The sequence below is a fragment of the Mycena indigotica genome, assembly GCF_014461135.1.
Source record: "Mycena indigotica strain 171206Taipei chromosome Unknown Mind.scaff0007, whole genome shotgun sequence".
Classification (NCBI taxonomy): domain Eukaryota; kingdom Fungi; phylum Basidiomycota; class Agaricomycetes; order Agaricales; family Mycenaceae; genus Mycena; species Mycena indigotica.
The window spans coordinates 3,784,329-3,799,382 of NW_023503006.1; the positions used below are offsets into that span (position 1 = coordinate 3,784,329).

The following is a 15,054-nucleotide window of genomic DNA, read 5'->3' on the forward strand; positions in this document are numbered from 1 at the left end:
TCTCCAGTCAACTCCATTGGGCAAGGGCTGAATCTCATCATTAGGAGCTTCTTTGACTTGTTTTCCAAGCCAGGATTCTGCATCTTTGACAAACTCTAGTCCAGGGGAAGATCCAACCCAATCATAAGCCAAATCAAAATCTCTTTTTCCCAGATCAGAGTTCTGATGAACAGGTTCATTTGGAGCACGACCAGCCTCTTGCATCCAATCTGCAATATAGTGTTGTGGCTCTTGATCTCCTTCAATTGATTCAGAGTCTGATTCATCATCCACATCAACCTCTTGAGCAACTGAAGTTGGAAGTGTGTCATCTGGATGTTGGTGATCATGTGGGTTCTGATCAAGACATTTGGCTTGATATGCCTCTGCATAGCTTGAATATTTTTCCAGTTGATCAGGAGCACCTTGATTTGGGACAACTTCAAGCAGTTGTTTTCGAGAAGTGAATGGATGATGAAGAAGCAACCGTGCATAACAGTATTTCTCATATATCTCCTCATTTTCCTTGTCTGGTGAATATCGAGGCCAGATACTAACAATAAATGGCTTTCCGCCTCGGTTTCCACGTCTGCGGACTGTGTTTCCAGTCCACTCCCAATGTGTTGCAAACTCCAATAGGCTGACATCTTTGAACCGAACAGGATCTGCAGAGGCATATCTTTCATAACGCTCCAATATCGAAAGACGTTCAATAGTCCCAGCTTCAAAGTTGACCATTGCTGAGGATGTATCTGGATTGACACAAATGTTTCGTGGACTTCTTCGAGAACTTCGGATCAGATTACAACCCAGAAGAATGTGAGAGGTCTCTTGTGCTGAAACATCACGCTCGGCAGCAAATGTAGAAAGCATCTTTTGGTATGCAATTCCTGCCTGATCTGTATCCTTCAAGTGAGAGATGGCCATTTGAAGCATTTGAGGGTAGGTGGTAGCAGTAGTTTCTGACTTGCTTGCATATTTAGCCACATATGCAATCACTGAATCTCTGTTGATCACTGGTCGGATGTCGATATTTGCACGCCATAGCAAGATGACTTCAGGATTGAATGAGTTTAGCAGTTCATCATTTCGCCGTGTTAGGTATTCCGCAAACTGTTTATCGGCTGCCTTTGCAAATGTTGATGCTTCAATACATTCCTTTGGAAATCCAAAACGGCAGAACACCTCCCCAGAGCCTTTTTTCTTACGCTGACAATAGCTGGGTGTGCATATTGTATGGCGTTGAAGACGATTCAAGAGTTGAGCAAGCTCCAGTTTTGTATCCTCCAGAGTTGGGAAAAGACGTGCAGAGGGATGGATAGAAGCTGGTGGAATATTACGAGCAGGATTCCAGGTAGAGATATGCTGATCCCAAAAGTCAATAAAACCCTGCTTCTATAGAAACTTATGTCAACATCACAAAAGATAGTCAAAAAAATTAAGAGCTAACCATTTCCACATTTGTCATATCAATTTTATCAACTGATGGTGCATCTTCAAGCCATAAGAATCCATGGACATGACTGCTACCACGATGTTGCCACTCATATCGCCACCAGTAGTCTTTGACTTTGAACTTTGGCTGAAGATATTCTTTGAAAAATACTTCAAATCGCTTCTGAAAATAATATCCTGCAATTGCTGGGTTTTCATTTAGGTCTTTATTGCGAATTCGATAGGAGTGGACATCCTCTTCAGCTCCAGGAATATGGTGTGGCATATGCTGATGCATGTCTGGCCATTGGATATCTGCCGAAGAGAATGTGACAAATAGATGAGGGGTACCACATTCAGGTGACCTGATTTGAGCAATCAAGTCACGTTGCCCTTTAGCCCAAAATGGTCGTGATCCAGGAAGATTTGTACCAGCACTAGCAATCGGGTCTGCCAGGGCCTTTCGCATCATTGTTCTCCAACATTTCCCGAATATCATCAATTGAGAGCACTTTGTCATTTTTATGTGTTGTTGTATACCACTTTGCTGCCTTTTTTAGCACTATGCCGCATAATGGTATTCAAAGCCCAATATCGAAAACGGGGATGTCGAGCAAAACGTCCATCATAATAGCGCATCATGTGTCCAGACCACTCCATCATTGTGACAGGAATATTGCGTGCTGCCTTGAAATCGGCTTCACCGTTGGGGAAAAGAGAAGGAAATGCATCAATAGCAATCATCCGATCAGAGTGTTCATTGATGGGTGTCCCTCCTACTGGAGGAACAGTCATGATCACAGGCCCATTTGATACTCCAGCAGCAGCACGAAGTAGATCTATCTCAGTTTGATCTGCACCTAGATTTGGAACAAATGCATTTGTTATGTGAGGATCCTCTTCAGCTGACTGATCTCCAGTCTGATCTTGTGGGGGTCCATCATCAGTTCCAAAATCCGGCATATCTGTGGCATCCACAGTACGTAAGCGATTGCGAATTGATTCATTAGCTGGTAGATTCTCTACACGTTGCCAGTCAATCTGTACTCGTTGATTGCGGTAGGTAGGATGATGTTGCTCCAGATAGTGTAACCACTGAGATATAACATCTCGTCACATGGAAATCTTGGTGGACATCCTCATTATCTCCAACTCGTCGCATCACAATAACGTCACACTCTTCAGGAAGTAGCGGAACCTTTGCATGAATCTTTGAGGTATCCCGTACAAAGTTGCAACAGTGACCAGAGTACTTCATCTGACCTCCACGTACTTGATAGAGTGAGACCAATGCATGAATTGGGGCAATCATAATCTCCTCGATCTGTGTTAACGGTGGCAAATCTGGTGGCATTGGCCCAGGATCCATTTTATTTGCAGCTCGAAACTTTTCCGAATTCTTTCGGGCAGAACATTTAATGCATTTTCCATTTTTCACACCCAGATCAAACCAGCGTTCGTTACACAGTGTACACTGTTCCATTTGGATTTCCATCAATTTTTGACGAACATTGTCCATTCGAATTTTTTCCTCCGCAGAAACGGCTAACTGAGCCAAAGGATCATTATTGACTGGCTCTTGTATTGCAACATTCTGAAGAACTGGGTCTGGTTCCAGCTGAATTGGCTGCTGTTGAGCGAGCTGTTCCTGCTGACGTTCTCGTGCCCGAGCACGAGATTGAGCTCCACGTGCTCTACACTGATCACAGCTCTTATAAGGAGCAGTAAAACCATCTAAAAGAACCCAATGTCTAAATCCTGTACACCATCTGTATGGAAGGGTCTCATGTCGAGTACCTCCTCGCTGACCAATACCCTCAGCCTGAGGTGGTGGTGGTGGGGGTAGTGGTGGTGTGAGATCAGGAAGTTGCTCAGGAAGAGGTCCAGCAGGTGGTGATGGTGGTGATGGTGGTGTTGGCTCAGGAAGTGGTGCAGGGGGTGTTGGTTGTGGACTGGGGATAGGGGAAGCAGGAAATGCTGAGTCTGGTGGAGGAGTGCCATTGGAACTATGCACAGAGTCTAAATCCATTCTATCATAATGAAATGGGTCTTCAATCTCTTGATTCTCTTCCTCAACAGTAGGTATTTGTGAAGCAAATAGGCGGCGAGGATGAATATCCGCAGTCATGTCATCAGCTGGCTGGGGACTTCCAGGCTGATTAACCCTTGTGCGTTTCCCACGTTGCTCTCGAGAAGTTGGAGTGCTAGGAGAAAGTGAGCTAATAGGACGAGCAATCCGGTCTAATTAATATTATTAAATATATAAATTATGAAATCAAAAACCTAAACATACCCGCAAATTTGGAGACTCACGTATAATTTCGCGACGAAGATTTGGCAGTGGGATAGTTGATGGATGTGGTGGTGAGCCTCCAGAACGTGGTCGTGAACCATTATGCGAAGTATTTTGGACTGCCGGATACAATTGTGGACTGGGTGGGCGAGGAAATCTACTTGGTTGAGCAATGAATCCAGGAGGGTGCATTGGGGCTATACAACCTGTCAATCAGATATAAACATCAGTTTGTTTAGACTTACGGCCACCTCCCACAGTTCGTGGAAACAGTGTAGAAGGACCAGCAATAGCAGAATTTTCGGCCTGATGTTGAGCATCAAGCAGTTGTTGTTGTTGTTGTTGTCTACGCGCACGCGCAGCCCGCGAAGCAGCAATAGTAGTTGGAGAGAATGGCTCCATTGAGTCTGTTGCCTAGACACTTGCAGTCAGGACAATCTCTTGCGGACACAGAACCCAGGTCAATAACCACCCTGGCGTTCCCCAGGGACTGCTGCAACACGAGTACAACAACCACCCTAGTAAAGCCTCGTGTAGATGCCCTAAAAGCAAAGTGTTTGGTGACAGTTCCCTTGAACTGTGTTGCCTGAGAGAAGAGAGGTAGATTGAGAACTACTGAAAATCTCCCACGAGCTATCAAGACAGATTCGGCCTCGAAACAGTGTTCAGAGGATGTAATCCCACGAGCCGCAAGCAGCTCCTGACACCGCAGTGTGAGAGAGGTCCAGCAAGTTGAATTGCTTTGGTGGCTACAGCAAACTAAGGCCGTGCAGGTGGACTTCACACAGCTTAGGCTATTCTTGTGCTATCAAGCCAATAGGAGGGTTCCCAGCAGCTATTAACGTTGCTCAAAACAACGGGGGAGAAGGGGAGAAGGGAAGAATGACAGAATCTGTCTCGGAGTCACTCATAACGCAATCGATCAGTCATCGATAACGGCGCTGACAGCGCCGGGCCCCCGCCGGGGCCTATCGGCCGACACTCATTCAAATCTCGGACCTCATCACACGTTTGACGTCGTGTGGGAGTTTTTTCTTAAGTTTTTTGGTCACCGCAGAATTGGGGAGCAAGCTCCCCAATAATGGAGAGAACCCGCTGAAAAAATCATAGCTTATGCCCCACCTCTAATTTCCACGGCTTCACGTTTGTATTTAGACGATTTTCGGTCAAAAATGAAGATCGCAACAGAGGGTAGACTTCTCAAATCCTGGGAGCCGCGAATACACACCAAATACACGAGCGAGAGTACACTGGCGTTTCTAGAATCACTCAAGCTGTACCAAAGGTCGAGATCCCTTCCCATCATTCTGCATAACCTCGGAGGATTCTCCAACGATGAAGTTCTAAGGGGCCGTCTCTCAAGGATATTCACTCCCACAAACAAGTGAGTCAAGTCTCGAGTCATAGACTATAAATTCAGTAACAATGATTAGATTCCTCGTCAATGCATCTGGAACGGGCAAAACTCGATTGTGCTACGAAGGACTTTGCTCGAAGTGGGGCTTCTACTTCAGCTTCCACATAGACGACGGTCGCCTTGGGTCACTGGACTTGCATATCCTGCTACCTGAAATCGAGCATGGGGAATATCGTGGCAGTGACATACGGCAAAAAATGGAGATTATCGCGACTAAACTTCGTGCTATTTTCTTGGCTCGACTGCTCGTATTTCTATTATTCCTCGAAGCAGCTGCTGTTGACGGGGACTACTTTGTCGATCAAATGAAAAAACGATGGCTCGTTCTGCAGCTCTTACCGGGAAATCTGCATGAACTGTGGAACCAGACCGACGTTTTCAAGGACCTTGCGAGAAGGTTGGCTGACCACGACACAGCCGACCTTACGGAGAACATAGTTATAGCCCTGCGTAAGATTCGCAAGTTCATCGGAGATGACTCACTGTTCCTGGTCTTGGACGAAGCCAGTTATGCCGTTGATATGTTCTCTGAGGACCTGGAAGGTGGCTCCTTGTTGCAAATTGCTCTCCAGGTCTGGACAGACGCGACAAAGGGGCAGTGTCCAATTATTTGTGCGGGCATTAAAATTCCTCAAGAACGGTTCAAAGACGGCCCCGGCAGTGATTTCGCGTGGACTTCGGATACTGGTGGATTCGACGACCCTGTTCAGCAAGAACAATATGTGGCTCAGTTTCTGCCTCCTAATTTCCGTGATTCGCCTGCAGGGCGTTTTCTCATAGCGAGGACGTGGCGTTGGCTACGTGGAAGGTGCTGCGACGGTTCTGGTGGTGGAAAATCGTTTGACGATTCTTAGGCATCGTTTTACTGCAATTTTGTGGAAATTCTGCTATATGAAGGCATCGAATTCCCACACGCGTGTTTGGACAAATATATCCAGCACGCACTTTCTTTTCGAGCCGCCGACGCCCTCGACTTGGTGGAAGCTGAAGGGAAACCGCCCAGGTGGGAGAAAGGTTTCTATCCAATCAAAGTCCGCAGAGAGTCGAAGGGTGTGTAATTTCAAGCGATACGAACTATCGCGGCTGATGTTGTGACAGAGAACAAGAACTTGTTTCTTCAGATCCTGTGGCATTACATGGCGACCCATAACGTCGCACCGTTGCTGGGTAGTGATCAAGTCGTTTTAATGTATGACGACTTGGCGCGCTTTCACGATACGGACTTGACAGAGATTGCACTCGATGAACCGATACCCCTTCTCGTTATCGCAAGGACCTTGTTCCCCTTTCCGACCAAGCCAAGTCCAGGCAAGCCAAACGAGAATCCGGCAACGTTCATTCGCAGTCTCCGTCGAAATATTCCAGGGACACCGGAATCTCTCGCGCATTGCCTTGTGTTTTATCTTACACAGGCCCTCGGCAAGGGCAAGCGCCTCGACCAAATCTTCTCCTTTCCACCTGGGCCTCCGGAATGGGCCAAACAAGCCGCAACCCTTGTTCGCTTCTATAGAACGGGGTCCGATGAGATGGCCTGGTCGCCAGTGGCTGCAGACGACTTCGAATCTTTTCGACCACTAGCACATCATGCTGCGTCCGTGAAGGAAACTCTTTCCTGGCTGGAGCATCAGGTTGGCACCGCGTTTTGTCTACCGCATTCTTCAAACGCCGACTTGATATTCGCCGTTCAACTGGCAGATGGAACCTTCACCTGGGTTGTACTCAAAGCGATGGTTACCGAAGAGCCTGTGCAACTAGCGGAGCTGCAGACGATCCTGTCTTCACTTCAAGTTGGCAATTTATCCAAGGTCAGTCTGCTCCTGTGCTCATTTTTCTCATTCTCACAATCCAACCAGGACGCTGACGACACCACTCAATCTCAATTCCAGCGCGCATTTGATGCACTCCCAAATACTGGCAGCTGCAAAGTTCTGCACGCTGTCTGTGCCTTTCCAATCGAGATACCTGCTGATTCTGCCGATCTTCATGGCGATTTTGACACTGCTGCCATTGTTAACATTTCTGCCCTCGAATCGCGCTCCTATCAAGCCATGCAGACGGACTTTTTCGCCGCGATCGTCGCAGGTGTTCTTGCTGGTCATAAACGCAGGTCGCCGTGGGAAAGCAGCGACGAAAACACACTGCAGACGAGTCGAAAACGAATGAAGTTGAAGCATTTCCACCCCGACGAACAGCCGTATGTCACATGGCCGCAGGCGTGGTGGGACGGGCCAATTGTGGATGAGAAAGAGGAAGTTGAGGCGGTCGGAGAGGCACCCGTGCAAATCAGAAAACCGACAACACGCGGCAAGGGGAAGAAGAAAGCGGAGGCGTCAATGAAACGAGAGACCAAAGCCGCTCCAGCTCAAGCTCACAAGTTGTCTGCCGAGAAGACTATCCGTAGCAGGCGAAAGGGGCTTCCAATCGACCAGCCTGCGGCGCGTCGTGGCGGTAAAGCCAAGTCCGCGGCCACGGATGCTGGTGCTATAGCTGAGACTCATGCTGAGGGGAGCAGAAATCCTCGTCCGAAACGCAAGGCGCCACCTGTAAATGAACCCAATGTCGGCACTATAGATCTCGACAAAACTCCCGCACAAAACACGCGGAGTCGAATGAAAAAGACGTGAACAACGGATGTCTTTCCCTGTGATACCCTGTTCAATTAGTGCTTTGCCCTGCTTTCTTTTGCTATTCGTTGCTGTTGTATCCATATATTGTACCTCTGAGGTCCCATCATCCTATATCAGAGAGCTGTAGCATATATAGGTAGGCATTGTAAGGTAGTAGGTAGTGCTTGCAGCAAGACACGAGTAGCTAACCAGAGGTGGCTTGCTGAAAATGGCTACGGTGCTTCCATCAGGATGAAAGGAAATTTCATTGCCTACGCCTACTTACTCAACACCACCATGATCACGAAAACGTGTTTTCTGGTTTACCTACCTACCTAAACACACGCACACCTAACTAGTCTTACGATTACCTTGGCAAACTAAAAGACACTCAGTATCATCAGGATAAAGGAAGGGAAACTTTTTGCTCCGATCCATGCTTCAACTGCTCGACTTGCGCGTGCGGATGACCTTGTTCCGAAGCGCTTTCTCCTTGAGCTCGTTCTCGCGTTTGGTGAGGTCAGGGGTGGGTTCACGGTTCGGCTAAACGACTCGTCAAAAACCCATTAAAAACGGAGTGGTAAGCAACGAACCTCGCCTTCATCCCAGCGACTTTTTGTATTACGCTCCGCTTCAGCCTGACCTTTGATCTTGAGCTCGCCTGGCCTGGTTTGTGGTGTGCGACTACGATCCCTTCGGTTACGCGGCGATCTACTGCGACTCCTACTTGGACTCCGATAGCGTCTTGCTCGCGGCGAGATGCTCCTCCTGCGTGGCGGGCTCCGGCTACGGGATACGTTGGATCGACGGTCACGTGATATCCGGCGTTTTCGGGCGGGTGGACTGCGACTGTCTCTTCGGTTGGCGCGGGGAGGCGGCGGTGAGCAGCGCGAGCGAGAGTATGAGCGCGGACGACGGCGATTGCCTTTAGCGGGTGGCGGTGAGCGGGAGGGTGGCCGAGAAGAACGGTCTGATTCTGGTGTACGTGACCGACGGCGACGCTGTGGGGGCGGAGAACGAGAGCTGTGGATGTCATTGTCACGGGAGGGAGAGCGACGTCGACGAGGGGGAGGAGGGGAACGGCGACGACCTGGAGGTGAGGCGGAATATGAACGGCGACGAGGGGGAGGCTGTAGAGAGTGAAAAAAGGCAGAAAAAATGGGAAAATAAAACATACTGGTCCTCCACCACGCCCTCTTGCACCCCAGCCACTATCCCTGCCCCTTCCTCCACCCCAATCACCACGACCTCTGCCTCTGCCTCTACCAGACCGGGAATCGGTAATTTCATCTAACCCGGGCCTTGCCCGCCTGTCTCTTTCGTCCAACACCCTCCCGTCGTTTTCTCTCGCCTTGCGCATCTCCTCCTTCTTCTGTTCGACAAAAGTGCGTGGGACACCCGTTACTTCATTTTGTGCTTCCAGCAGCAGCGTCCACAGGGCAGCCATGAATTTCGGCGCGTCCGCAGCGATAAATGCCTGTAAACTCAGCTGCATTTTGCGCGGGTCCGGAGTGGGTGAGGCTTCCAACAACTCGATGGTGTAGTTGATCAGAATGTCGTCCTCGAACCCACACAGCTCGACAATCTTTTTGGTTATCCACGGTTGGATGACAACGAGGTTGACTTTGCGCATATCCACCTAATTGAGTGAGATGAACTCTTGTACCAAGAAAGAGCATGCCAAAGTGACCTTTTCGCCAAAGTTGGACGGGAATTTGGTCGACTTGAGCAACTTTTGTTCCTTGTCCACGAACCGTCTGTCCTGGTCTGCAGAGGTGCCCTTGAAGAAGCCTGAGATATTGAGTTTTCGCAACGTCATTCAAGGGGTTTGGTATGTACTGACCCGAATCCGCCATGGAAGAAAGAGGTGGGAGAGAGACCGTGGGATTTTGGCCTTGATCGTAAGAAATCCGTCTTCCTATAAAGTCCTTGCGCCAGGTACATAGCTGTACATAGCTGCAAGACCTGCTTCAATCTTGAATAGTGCACCAAGACGATGCTGCTTCACAGCGGAACGAACAAGTGACATTACAGTAAGACCGCACACTTCAAATTCAAGCTTCGATTGAGTCAATTCGGACCGCGAATTTTCTGGTCCTTTCACCTATATAAGCGTTCTACTCCGAGTCTGTCTTCGATATTGTTTCTGTCGTTTTTTTTTGCCCCAGAGTCAGAAGACTAAACTAAAATATAATGTTTTCTTTTTACAATGTGTCCTAAAAAGTACAGGTAGAGGCTTGATAGGGATTGTACTAGATACTCAGCCAGAATCTTGGGGCACACTCGACGGTACAGCGTCAAGCTCTGTCGCGAATAGCCAAGGCCATCGCCCAATTTGGTAATCGCCATCACACCGACGTGTCACGCCTGTTCTTCCTCCTCCGTCCACATTCTCCACATTCTCTCTCCATGGCCCGCAAAAAGACGCCGGCCAACGGGTCTCCTTCTGCGCCACCCGAAATTTCCAGCTCCTCTGCAACGTCAATACCCTCACCCTCGTCACCTGAACCGCTGGGCCCGCTAAGCTTGCCACCCTTGCCTGGCGCGCGTGACGTGGTCAAAGTGAACAACCTCAGCTCCACAGAGCTCAAGAACGCCTGCGACGATGCGCTCAAACGGGTGCGTCCTCTTTTCTCGGCAGAACTGACAGCGATTAATGGTTATCACCACAGTACCTCTCCCGACCCGAACTGTTCAAGCAAAACCACCAACACACCGATGTGCGACTCGCGCTGGGCTGGCTGAGCGTGTTTGTTGCGGGTGGGACAGGGCTGTACGGCTACAAAGTGGAGTTTGAGGCGAGCAAGCCGGTCGTGTGGGCGGGCCTCATTGTGTACCTGCTGCTCACCTTCACGCAAACACTCTACGCGTACTTTGTCGAGGGCGACACTGTCTACGTCGGCAAGCGCAAGACATTCTCGAAACGCATCGAGACGGAGCGGATTACCATCGCTTCTCGGACGATTCCAGTTTCGAGCCAGCCACCAGCAACGGAAAACGCGACTCCTGAGCATCCTTGGGATCATACGCCAGAGTACTCTCTCGAGGACGCCAACCACACTCCCCTCTATTCGCTCGGCATCACCTACCTTCGCTCAACATCCGCAAACAAATCATTACTGGCTCGTAACAAGAGCAGCGCACAATCCTCATATGCTGCATTCTTCGACGGTGACGGCGTTTTAGATGCCGACGTCTTTGAGCAGTGGGTTGGGAAGGCGGTCGAGGAGTGTATGAGTGTCAAGGATAAGAGCTCCTAAAAATATTGTATTTCGGTAGTTGTTTGGTATGGATGGACCAGAGAGCTAGTCTTGCTGTTGAACATGGCATTGAACAAACATTGAAGCATTCAGCGAGGTGAATCTTGGGCCGACTGACCTTTGCTTTAGGTTTGATGCCTGTGACGCTGTTTGAAAATCATGTCTCGTCTTGTCCAACTCTCCATCGTCCTTGCCGCTCTTGCGGCAGGCTATCAGCTATGGCTGCAGCCCATTTTCACGAAACTCGGTGTCTGGCGCGTCATCGAGCCAATTAACAACACCAATTGCCGGACCGTGCCAGAGCTGGCTGCCTGCGAGAGTACGCTAACCAAACTTCCTTTTCATCTCCCACTAAGCAGAATAGAACTCGTCCTTCACCAAGCCACGGGGCTCCTCTTTCTTGCCTGTTCTTCACCAGAAAGCCGTGCACATTGGGTCCCCGCGGTGGGGCAGCTGAATGTTTCGGGCCCAGATGCCGAATTGGACTACCTCGCGACATACGACGCTGCGACCAACAAAATCACCAGACTTGAACTGCCAATACCCATCCACACGCATGGAATGGACGTCGTGCCCGCTGGCGATGGCAAGCGGCTGTTTATCTACGCCGTAAACCACCGCAAGGGCAAACAGGGGGACGGCGCGGACTCGACAATCGAAGTCCTGTCATTGGCGCTGGGAGAAACAAAACTCAACCACCTGAGGACGGTGCGCCACCCAATTGTCCTCACGCCAAACGACGTGGTCGGCAGTGACGATGGGAAGAGTGTGTTCTTCACCAACGACCATGCGAGCAAGACCAGCTGGGTAAGTTTCATGATCACGCTCCACATTAGACTCCATAACTGACAATACGCCCAGACCCGTCACTTATCCCTGCTGGGCTTTGAGTCTGGCTCCGTTGGCTTTTGCTCTATTCCATCTGGTGAAGCCGTAGACTGCAAAACTGTCGCGCCAGACATCCACGGCGCCAACGGCATCACCAGGTCACGCACCAACGACACGTTCTTTGTCGCCAACGCGCTGTTTGGCGGAATCACGGTGCTCGAGCGCCAACACGACAATACTCTCCTCAAGACGCACGTGATCCCGACCGACCGTGGACTTGACAACCTCTCCATGGACAACGACGGTGTAGTGTACGGTGCCGGTATCCCCTCCATCCCTGCCATTTCGGCGCACATCGCAAACCCAAGTCTGAAGGCGCCATCTTCAGTCTTGGCGGTCTCGAAGAATGTCGGGCCGGGCTCGTTTTATGGGGAGAAGTTTGTCGTCAAAAAGGTGTTCGAAGATGACGGCAGTCTGGCACGGGGCACTACATCGGTGGTCCACGACTCGGCCAGAGGGAAATTGTTTATTCATGGTGAGTGCTTTTACGGTGTCGGATGACTGACTGAGGTGCTTGCAGGAATTGCGGCGCCGCATTTAACGGTGTGCCAAGTCTGAACAGCAGAAGTAAAAGGCGAATGTTGTACGACTATGGACTAAAATCCTATTTGGCTCTTGGAACTTATGCGCGTGAATGGATGTGTAGAGGGCGGCTTCATAACCTGACTGCTGCTTATATACTGAACCTCACAGGAATCACTAACCAACGTTCAGTACGTTCAGTCTGCACGAAGCCTTACGCACAAGTTTGAGGTTGATGTCACATCCGACCCCTCCATCATGCCCTTCTCCTCACAGCTCGACGATGGTATTTCTCCCCATCGACGAAACCTTGTACCATCGCATACTACCGCTGTCTCTCGATATACGACTAGCGACGACGCAACTTCCGTCCAGGAATGGAACATCGTTGGGTATAGGGGCATCGAAGGCTGCCCCGAGTCCCACAACATAGCCTCCGCGAGCATACCTCAGCTTGTGGAAGCTCGCCGTCGTGAGGATGGAAACGATATGGTTTCGTCTCTGGTCCGTATGTGTCCCATTCACATTTTGGCAACTTGTCTTCCTCCAGGATATTCCCGAGACCTCCCGGCCGATATTTGTTCGCGGGGATCGTGTCACTGGGCCCAATGTCTTGTTCCAGAAGCCCGGACTAACAAGTCGGTTGTGGAAATGAAGCTTGATGTCGATTTCATCACCGAAGAGGGCCAACTCAAAGTCGACAAACAGTCAATCAATGCCGCCATTCAACTGGCCACAAGCGCACGCAGCCTCCTCGTCAACTCAGGCGACACGCATGTTTACGTTTCCGCTGTGTTTCAGCATAAATCTACGCGAATTTACCGGTTTGACCGCTGCGGGTTCAAGGCATCGCCAGCCTTCGAATGGAACGTGGAACCTCGTCCAGTTGTTACGCTGGTACACCGCCTCTTCGTCCCACAAACCCTGGGAGATGGCTGGCTCGACTACGTTGATCAAGACGACACTATTTCCTCTGCATCGCCAGAAGAAAAGAAGAGGCTCTGGACAGCTCTTTGCGCCGACGAGTTCTACAAAACCATCATTGCGGACGAAGCCATCTTCAACTACCATTGTCAAAAATTCATCGCTTCGCACAGAATCCCACCCAACGATCCGCACGGGCCCTCACAATTCGTCACATGCCTCCAAATTGGCCCACCGTTGTCCCAGTCCGATGGCCCGTTCAGTCATGCTACTCGTGTTTATCGGGTGGCCATCCTGGAAGATCTTCCTGCCCTTTCTGTTTATGCACTGAAGGATGCATGGAAGCAAGGTTATCGTCGCGATGAGATCGACTTGTACGACTCAATTGCAGTATATGTTCAAAGTCTCGATGACCTAGAAAAATTTGACCAAGATGATCAACGGACGAAGAAAGCGAAGGCATTTGGCATGGCTGAATGTCATGGAATGATCAACCTCGCTGAGGGTTATGATGAGAACCAGGTGCCCTGGAAGTGGCGGCCTGAGCTCCACAGGACCAGCGATGGGGCTTCGTCGGAAGACAATGGTCGCTATCATACTCGGGCCCTCATCACGCCCGTTGGCTGCCCTTTGAACAAATTTCCCTCCACCAAGGCACTTTGTAAGGGCATCCAGACCGCCTGTTTCCGTGCGTCTGTTCAAGCTTCCTTGTTCATCGCTAACCTAGCCACAGAACATCAAGTCGCATACCATGCTGGTGTTCAACACTGCGATCTCAACGAGGGTAACCTTATGTTCGATGAAAAGACGATGACTTGGGAGTTTCCTCAGCTTTTTGTGATTGGCTGGGACTACGCCGAGTTTGTCGACGGAGACGGCATCGATGGTGCTGCTTTATTCCAACAGAATTTTCCCGAACGAACTGCCAGTAATGTTGTGGTTAATAAGGAGCCCACCCGGTTCACGGTGTGTGGTACATCCAGGTTCATCACTTCTCCTAATGGCTCCTCCTAGGGCACTTTACCTTTTATGGCTCTCGAGCTCCTCAGAAGCAAGGCGTTGCACACCCCAGTCGCCCACAAGGCTCATCACGACATAGAGTCCTTGTTCTGGATCCAAATCTGGATGCTGACACGGTATACCAACTACTTCGACACAATATATCCTCATTGGGGCGATCCCTGCAACCATATCTTCGGCTCGTTAGATGGCCTATTTAAGCACACTATTCTATCAGTCTCTCTCATGTTCTCGAACAACACTTGCCTCTTTGAGCTATGCGATCAATTTCGGGCACATGTTGCGAAACAGAATCCTCCACCCGCATCGAATATCACACTCTTGCCGCAAAGATCGAAATTCAAGAGGTCTTCAGCTGAATTGCTCGTGCATTTCTTTGTGGAGGACATTTATGACCTACATGTGGACACAGCTAATTGGCCGATCGGGGACTGTGCAAGTACGTTCGGTTCGGGTCAGCATCGAGTTCGGGTTTGCCCGACCGACGTACACAAATCTGTCACCAGTGGCCAGCCTTCAAAAAGTCTTGCGCTCTAGATTGTGGTTGAGTGTGAAGAAGCTGCGATTAAAACGATGAGGTCCAAGTCGACCGCCGGTAGCTCGAGCTCTGAAAACGACCCTTTAAGCAATGGCGAGCGGAATTGCACGGCAAAGCAGTTTGGTATAAGCGGTCCGATGGTATATAAGGTTACACGGGAGGTACAGTAAAGA

General features: G+C 49.9%; 3 protein-coding genes across 3 annotated transcripts; 2 read left to right on the top strand and 1 right to left on the bottom strand.

The window, feature by feature from the left end:
* Positions 1 to 8,109: 8,109 nt before the first annotated feature.
* On the bottom strand, positions 8,110 to 9,594 carry MIND_00888700 (putative PWI domain-containing protein). The gene is made up of 5 exons (XM_037365537.1): positions 9,573 to 9,594; positions 9,420 to 9,520; positions 8,907 to 9,368; positions 8,323 to 8,859; positions 8,110 to 8,272 (listed from the first exon to the last, which is right to left on the bottom strand). Exons 1-5 carry the CDS (start codon positions 9,583 to 9,585, stop codon positions 8,171 to 8,173), a joined length of 1,215 nt encoding a protein of 404 aa, XP_037218779.1. The 5' UTR covers positions 9,586 to 9,594; the 3' UTR covers positions 8,110 to 8,170.
* Positions 9,595 to 10,138: 544 nt separating this feature from the next.
* MIND_00888800 (putative signal peptidase complex subunit 2) lies at positions 10,139 to 10,989 on the top strand (the record flags this gene model as incomplete). The annotated part of the gene is made up of 2 exons (XM_037365538.1): positions 10,139 to 10,348; positions 10,402 to 10,989. The coding sequence occupies 2 exons, from the start codon at positions 10,139 to 10,141 to the stop codon at positions 10,987 to 10,989; spliced, it is 798 nt and encodes a 265-aa protein (XP_037218780.1).
* Positions 10,990 to 11,148: 159 nt separating this feature from the next.
* Positions 11,149 to 14,880, top strand: MIND_00888900 (Serum paraoxonase/arylesterase 2; the record flags this gene model as incomplete). Its single annotated transcript, XM_037365539.1, has 7 exons — positions 11,149 to 11,796; positions 11,851 to 12,352; positions 12,398 to 12,420; positions 12,592 to 12,907; positions 12,950 to 14,011; positions 14,057 to 14,289; positions 14,338 to 14,880. 7 exons carry the CDS (start codon positions 11,149 to 11,151, stop codon positions 14,878 to 14,880), a joined length of 3,327 nt encoding a protein of 1,108 aa, XP_037218781.1.
* Between the last annotated feature and the right edge of the window lie 174 nt (positions 14,881 to 15,054).

What these genes read in the sequence shown, in the direction of transcription:
- MIND_00888700 (XM_037365537.1), bottom strand. An exon ending in CGTCCAACTTTGGCGAAAAG is followed by an intron (nt 9,369 to 9,419) that starts GTCACTTTGGCA and finishes TCACTCAATTAG; the next exon opens with GTGGATATGCGCAAAGTCAA. An exon ending in GAGGGCGTGGTGGAGGACCA is followed by an intron (nt 8,860 to 8,906) that starts GTATGTTTTATT and finishes CACTCTCTACAG; the next exon opens with CCTCCCCCTCGTCGCCGTTC.